The sequence below is a fragment of the Sardina pilchardus genome, chromosome 7 (genome assembly GCF_963854185.1).
Source record: "Sardina pilchardus chromosome 7, fSarPil1.1, whole genome shotgun sequence".
In the NCBI taxonomy this organism is placed as follows: Eukaryota; Metazoa; Chordata; class Actinopteri; order Clupeiformes; family Clupeidae; genus Sardina; species Sardina pilchardus.
In genome coordinates, this window is record NC_085000.1 from 33,232,337 (window position 1) to 33,239,836 (window position 7,500).

Sequence of the window (7,500 nt, forward strand, 5' to 3'; positions counted from 1 at the left end):
GCCACATTACACATGCTGGATAAAAAGCTAGCTAAGTAGTAAATAAATAGTAGGCTACAACTGTATTGGATGTAATAAATAATAGTCCAAATGGGGTTCAGCCATTTGTCAAGCCCAAAGCTGAACAGAGCTGTTAGTCCTGAATGGGAGGGATATGTATCAGAGGCCTGACAGCAATACTGGCTGTGAAGAGTGTGAGTGACTCCATGGTGATTTGTGCTGCTCTTTGCTTAGTGCTTCTGTTGTGTGTGCTGATGTTGGACAGTGTCCCAAACCAGGCGGTGATATTGAGGATCATGGATTCAATGAAGCATCCGTAGAATGAGAACAGAACAGAGAACAGAAATATTTTTAGCTGCATTTTCTTCAACTGTTCTGTTTTCTCAGCCTTCTGTAAAGCTCATTGAAATGCCTTGGTGTAAGACATGCACGATACAAATAAAACTGCCTTTACTTGCCTTGCCTAATATTTTTAAATAAACAACATTTAAGAACCATTATAACTGCATCAAACAGCCTGCTGCCAGCATGCCCAGTAAACAAGAAGTAACAGCAGCTATTATATAATCTGGTGCAATATTTGATATCTACGCCAGTGTGCACTTGTATTTTATGTTAAAAAATGAGCAGCATTATCGAATAAAGCTTACTTACATAACTTGGGCAAAAACAACAATCAAATTAAACTCTATGTTGAAGTATTGTTTTTTTCAGGTTATGTAGGAGTGATCTTTATTGGTTATATGGTCTTTGGTCTTGAAAAGTTTGAGAAGCACTGCTTTAAAGTCAATCTGAAACTGTGTTAAAAGCTACTCAGTTCACTGCCATTGTACTGTAGGCTACTTCACATGTTTTGTTTTTCTCTTTTTGTAGTTCTCCAATATTCTGTTCTTCATGGTGCTGATGAGGAAGTGACTGCAGCTCTGCCTCCAATATGAGTCAGCATGGAGCCTCTGCTGGTGGCCATGGACATTCAAGGTGAGCTCTGTTCTCACTGGGATTCTACATGATACATTATGAACCTGATCCCTGATGTCAAGTAAGACAGGTCTCCACCTGGAAAGAGAGACTATAGTCCTTAAAATATCTGGATATGGAATCCTGAGCATGTGGCTTCCTACCAGCTAATGTGGGGTATTGTAGGCTGGTCTGTTTAAATGAGACTGTACAACAGTTAGGAGCGGTTGGATGTTTAATTCCTCTGTGATCAGAGAAAGGGGCATTACATGAGTGAGATCTTGGATATCCACAACCCCACTTCACCACTCATTATCACTCTGCAGTTGATTGAATTGAATTGAATTGTTTGACATAGCATTACATTCATTCAGAACTAGAAAGCTGGTAGTATTTCTTCTGTCTTCTGTCTTATTCAACAATTATCAAGTGAGAAATGTGTGTGTGTGTGTGTGTGTGTGTGTGTGTGTGTGTGTGTGTGTGTGAGAGAGAGAGACAATATTCAGTTCTTGCCAATACAAGACTCCAAAAGCTCAAGTTGGGTGCAGAATGAAAACACATGATAGTATGTGCTGGCATGTATAACAGTTTAAATATTGAAACAAATGATAGCAAGCTGAACTATGATCACAGAACAGCACATGGTTCACTGTGGAGTTGAATAACTGCCCCTAATCACCACATCAGATGTACTCAGTTCATCACATCACATACTCTATTGGAACCCTGCAGTTAATGAGTTTCTGCTGTATGATGTGTTTACTTTGCTGAAGGCCAGTGGATGAGAGGACACACTCCCCTGCACCCAGCTGTGTGTCCATGAAGAGTGACCACTCCAAGGGTGAGGGTCCCAGCTTCAGAGAGGGAGGCAGTCATCCTGAAGCCAGGTAAGAACAGGTCTCCATCTGGAAAGAAAGATTGTAATGTCTCTGCAGCGGTGGCGGCTGGTGGTTTTAGAATTTACGGAGGAAGAAGGTGTGCACGTGGGGTGGTGGGGGGTTGTGCTTTCAGAGAGGGAAGATGTTATTCCCACATCATGGTTATGGATATGATTTAATGCTAAAGTAAGTAAACTGGAATGAATAAATATCATTATTTGTACTCCAGCTTGTTAGTATACTTTAGTATCCTGTATTGTTTTATACCCCTCTACTGCAAGACATAATGCATGCACTGAAAATGTGGTAGGACTTTTATTTTGATATAGGTCCAATTACATTTTCTGAGTAGAAAGTTTTCAGCCGATTGGTAACGTGAATTGTGAGCAGCTGGGTAGAAGTGTCAAACTTCTAAAGCAAAGGATTCAGGCTCTACTTTGATGCCCCCAAACCAGTTGTACAATCATGATCTAACCCATAACAATAACACAGACAGAGACATGACATGTAGGCTAGTTTAAAAAATATTCAAGTAGCCCTAGACAACAGCCCCTAATATGCTCATGGAGACTCACGTGGATGGTTCATGGTTCACTGTGGAGTTGAATAACTGCCCCTAATCACCACATCAGATGTACTCAGCTCATCACATCACATACTCTATTGGAACCCTGCAGTTAATGAGTTTCTGCTGTATGATGTGTTTACTTTGCTGAAGGCCAGTGGATGAGAGGACACACTCCCCTGCACCCAGCTGTGTGTCCATGAAGAGTGACCACTCCAAGGGTGAGGGTCCCAGCTTCAGAGAGGGAGGCAGTCATCCTGAAGCCAGGTAAGAATGGTCTCCATCTGGAAAGAAAGATTAGAATGTCTGCGCAGCTATGAATTCCTGTAGCCTGACCGCCTTCCGCTAGCCTGATGAGCTTGTTGAGCCTGTTAAGCCCGCCCACAGACTCTATATGAATGATATGAATTCTTGTAGCCCGATAGAAGTTAGATTTTTCCAGCTCGCAAGCCAATGCAGAGTTGCTTGAATTCCATTTTCTGCTGCTAGGGTGCGCCTAGATTTCTAGGCTAGAATTCCGGAGCTTGTGACTCTCTGTCATCTAATGTTGAGACATACTTGTACAACCCGAATTCTGAAAAGGTTGGGACACTTAGAATGTGAATAAAAAAGATCTATGATGTGTGGCTCATAGACAGTATATTTGTATAGTCCATGAAGTGATGGTATCTTGTAAAATTCACAAATTTTCATGAGCAGGCTAGTGAAAGGCCAGAATTTTTGTGAACCTGGTTTTGTTGGTTAAAATTGGACAGTTGGAATTTAAACTCCACATTTCACCAGCAAAAATATGTTTGTTATTTAAGAAAGTAATTGAAAATAAGTGAATAAATGAGTAATACAGTATATACAGTATATAAGAAATGAAAAACAAGCAAGTCTTTTAGAGGTCATAACAACTGTTTCTGAAGGCAGCGCCTTGCTTCGTGTTCCGGTAGTGTCATTTCTTTGGGTACGTTTGAATTGTTCCACTGCAGATTGGTGAATGCAGAGCCATATACATCTACAGTATATGGCTCTGGGTGAATGTAACGCATGATTGTGATCTGGGCAGTGCTGTAAGAAATCATTGCTTTAATACGTAAGTGGCAGGGACCTATCTTAAAGTAAAACCAGAATAAATAAAACACATTTGGTTGTATAAAAGTGCATCATCATACACATACAAACATGAATACGTATTAAAATGACTGATTTTATTGATTTACTGCTTTATGATGTGTTTACTCACTTAGGCCAGACTCCCCTGCACCCAGCTGTGTGTCCATGAAGAGTGACGACTCCAAGGGTGAGGGTCCCAGCTTCAGAGAGAGAGACAGTGATCCTGTTCCCAGGTAAGAATCCTTCCTAATGAACATAATATTTGTGGCAATATTGCAAACCATAAATACATATTCCTTACACTGTTGACTGATAGCTGCTGCCCTTATATTTCCTTCAGCATTCAACAGGAAGAACAAACAATTCACCCGACCCTCAGCAAAGCATTATTCAAGGTGTGTGTGTGTGTGTGTGTGTGTGTGTGTGTGTGTGTGTGTGTGTGTGTGTGTGTGTGTGTGTGTGTGTGTGTGTGTGTGTGTGTGTGTGTGTGTTAAATATTCATCCACTAAATAGAAAACTAAATTATCATGAAAAACATTATTCTATGGTTATTTTACACAGGTCTTGATATGGTTTATTGTAATAAATTGGAAATCACTGAAGAAATAGAGAATGTTTGTGGACTAGCAAATAGAGAATATTTGCTGATCAAATCTTCATGTTTATTTCATTACTGATGGAATGACTTGTTTTCGGGAAATAGAAGCTTGAGGAAAAAGTCATGACCTTCATGAAGATGGAACTGAAGAGATTCAAGAAGCTCCTGGGTCATGATTACCCAGAATCCCCTTGTGATGAAGATGAGGATGAGGAGGACCAGAGAGATGCCAGAGATGGAGCTCTGAAGATTGCAGTGCACATCCTGAGGAACATGAGTCAGGAGATCCTCGCTCAGCAGCTGGAGAAATGTGAGTCATTTGTTCATTAATTATTGTGTTTCACAATTTAAAAAAACATTTAAGAATCTGGCAGAAGTCATACTCAGCTAATTACTCCAGTGATATCTAATCCAATCAGTACCAAACATAACTGGGTTTATTTATTTATATTCTGAGTGAAGTGATTAAAAGTCAAGTCAAGTCAAGTCAAGTCATTTTATTTATATAGCGCATTTAACAACATCAATGGAACCCTTGAGTGATTGAATTTGTAACATATATTGTCATATTACCTGTCATTTTATTTGTAACTATCATTTCTGATGTCTTCATAAGATTCTTATGTGAGTTCTCTAGATGAAAGTTACCAAATGATCATTAGGCACAAACTGCCATGACTACTGAAAGGATGTAATCTGTCGCAACATGTTCTGATAAAGGCTACAAGTGCTACTGCAAATGGCTCACTTCACACACTTCTGTAATACATCTGATTGAATTATGTGTCTTTATATCCAGATGGACTGCTTCCTAGATGTCAACAAGAGCTCAAATATAGGCTAGCAAGGAAGTGTCAGAGTGTATGTGAAGGCATCCCAAAGCAGGGAAAGTCTATTTTTCTGGAGAAGATCTACACAGAGCTCTACATCACAGAAGGGGAAAGTGTAGAGGTGAATACTGAACATGAAGTCAGACAGATTGAGATGGTATCCAAGAGACAAGTAACAAAGGAGGAAAAAGCAATCAAATATACGGACATCTTCAAGCCCTTACCTGGACAGGACAAACCCATCAGAACTGTGCTTACAAAGGGAGTGGCTGGCATTGGAAAAACAGTCTCTGTGCAGAAGTTCATTCTGGACTGGACTGAAGACAAAGCAAATCAAAATATCCATTTCATATTTCCTCTTCCTTTTCGGGAGTTGAATCTGATGAAAGACAAAAACTTCACCCTTTTGGACTTCATTCATCATTTCTTCACTGAAACAAAAGACTTTGCCTTCTCCAACAAGGACCGATACAACATTGCCTTTATCTTTGATGGTCTGGACGAAAGCAGACTTCCTCTGGATTTCCAGCAGAATGAATGCATCTACAGCATAACAGAATCTGCCTCTGTGGATGTCCTTCTCACAAACCTGATCCAGGGGAATCTGCTTCCCTCTGCTCTTGTTTGGATCACCTCCCGACCAGCTGCAGCCAATCAAATTCCTCCAGAGTGTGTGAATCAGGTAACAGAAGTCCGGGGTTTCAGTGACCCACAGAAGGAGGAGTACTTCATGAAGAAAATCACAGAAGAGAAACTGGCAAACAGAATCATCACACACCTGAAGTCATCCCGGAGCCTCTACATCATGTGCCACATTCCAGTCTTCTGTTGGATGGCAGCCACTGTTCTGGAGAGCATCATGACTGAAGCAGAGAGTGGAGAGATTCCAAACTCTTTGACTCAAATGTACACACACTTCCTGATCATACAGTCTAAACATAGGAGTCAGAAGTATGAAAACATGTGGAACCAGAAGACCATTCTGTCACTGGGGAAACTGGCTTTTCAACAGCTGGAGAAGGGCAATCTGATCTTCTATGATGAGGACCTGAGAGAGTGTGGAATAGATGTCACAGAAGCATCAGTGTACTCAGGAGTGTGCACTCAGATCTTCAGAGAGGAGGCTGGGCTGTACCAGGGGAAAGTGTTCTGCTTTGTTCATCTGAGCATTCAGGAGTTTCTAGCAGCTCTATATGTGTTCCTCACATTCCAGAACAGAGGAGTCAATATACTGGATCAACAGCCAAGAGGTGTTTTTTCTTTTCTGAAGACAAAGGATGAAAAACTCAATGAGATATACAAGACTGCAGTGGATCTGGCATTAAACAGTGAGCATGGACACCTGGATCTTTTCCTGAGGTTTCTTCTGGGCCTCTCATTGGAGTCCAATCAGAAATACTTACAAGACCTGCAGCCAAGGTCAGGAAGCAGCTCATTACACACAGAGGAAACAGTCAAGTACATCAAGGAGAAGATCAGAGAAACCACCACCCCAGAGAGTTGCATCAACCTGTTCCACTGTCTGAGTGAACTGAATGACCACTCTCTGGTGGAGGAGGTCCAGGGCTACTTGAGGAAGGACAACACATCCAAAAAGAATCCCTCTCTTTCCCAGCTGTCAGCTCTGGCTTTTGTGCTGCTGATGTCAGACCAGGAACTGGAGGAGTTTAACCTGCAGGATTATGGGAGACCTGGTTCACCTGCCAGATCAGATGCAGGTCTGCTGAGGATGCTGCCAGTGATCAAAGCATCTAAAAGAGTCAAGTGAGTATTGGACTCTAATGACTAAATACGTTAATTGAGATTGTGTTATATAATGTTATGGATTTGTAGTTCATGGTCACAGTTACTATGACTGTAAGTAATATAGGGGGATTCAGCATGCATCAGCTGTCATTAATACAGCAACTTGTACAGATATTTGTGTGTGTGTGTGTGTGTGTGTGTGTGTGTGTGTGTGTCTCTTTATTCGTACACTGTGTTGTCTGTGTGTGTGATGTACACTTTGTGTGGGTGTGTGTGAGAATGTGAGAGAGACAAAGAGTGTTAGGGTGTGTGTGTGTGTGTGTGTGTGTGTGTGTGTTCGTTCTTCCATACATTGTGCTGTCTGTGCTTTAAAAGAGTGATTCTCATCTCTATGCCTTAATGTTAATGTGTGTGTGTCTACAGGCTACAGTGTTGTACACAAGATGTACACAAGATGTGCGTGTGTGTGTGTGTGTGCGTGTGTGTGTGTGTGTGTGTGTGTGTGTGTGTGTGTGTGTGTGTGTGTGTGTGTGTGTGTGTGTGTGTGTGAATGTGAGAGAGAAAAGTAGTGTTTGTGTGTGTTTCTTTATAAGAGTGATTCTCATCTCTATGCCTTAATGTTAATGTGTGTGTGTGTCTACAGGCTTCAGGCTTGTTACCTCACAGTGAAGAGCTGTGCAGCTTTATCTTCAGCTCTCACATCAAACTCTTCCAGTCTGAGACAGCTGAACCTGAGTATCAATAATGTGGGAGATTCAGGAGTGGAGCTGCTTTCTACTGGTCTGGAGCATCCAAACTGTAGACTGGAGACACTGCAGTAAGTCT

General features: G+C 41.4%; 2 protein-coding genes across 2 annotated transcripts in view; both read left to right on the forward strand.

Moving 5' to 3' along the window:
- Nucleotides 1-7,500, forward strand: part of LOC134087997 (NACHT, LRR and PYD domains-containing protein 12-like) — a 158,579-nt gene that overhangs the window by 63,728 nt on the left and 87,351 nt on the right. The window lies entirely within an intron of this gene.
- Nucleotides 1,797-7,500, forward strand: part of LOC134088000 (NACHT, LRR and PYD domains-containing protein 12-like) — an 11,208-nt gene continuing 5,504 nt past the window's right edge. The window contains exons 1-7 of the mRNA XM_062541889.1: nucleotides 1,797-1,844; nucleotides 2,554-2,667; nucleotides 3,636-3,734; nucleotides 3,842-3,896; nucleotides 4,205-4,409; nucleotides 4,899-6,693; nucleotides 7,319-7,492. Coding sequence (XP_062397873.1) covers nucleotides 2,600-2,667; nucleotides 3,636-3,734; nucleotides 3,842-3,896; nucleotides 4,205-4,409; nucleotides 4,899-6,693; nucleotides 7,319-7,492 — 2,396 coding nt within the window. The 5' untranslated portion in view covers nucleotides 1,797-1,844; nucleotides 2,554-2,599. The remainder of the gene's footprint in view (nucleotides 1,845-2,553; nucleotides 2,668-3,635; nucleotides 3,735-3,841; nucleotides 3,897-4,204; nucleotides 4,410-4,898; nucleotides 6,694-7,318; nucleotides 7,493-7,500) is intronic.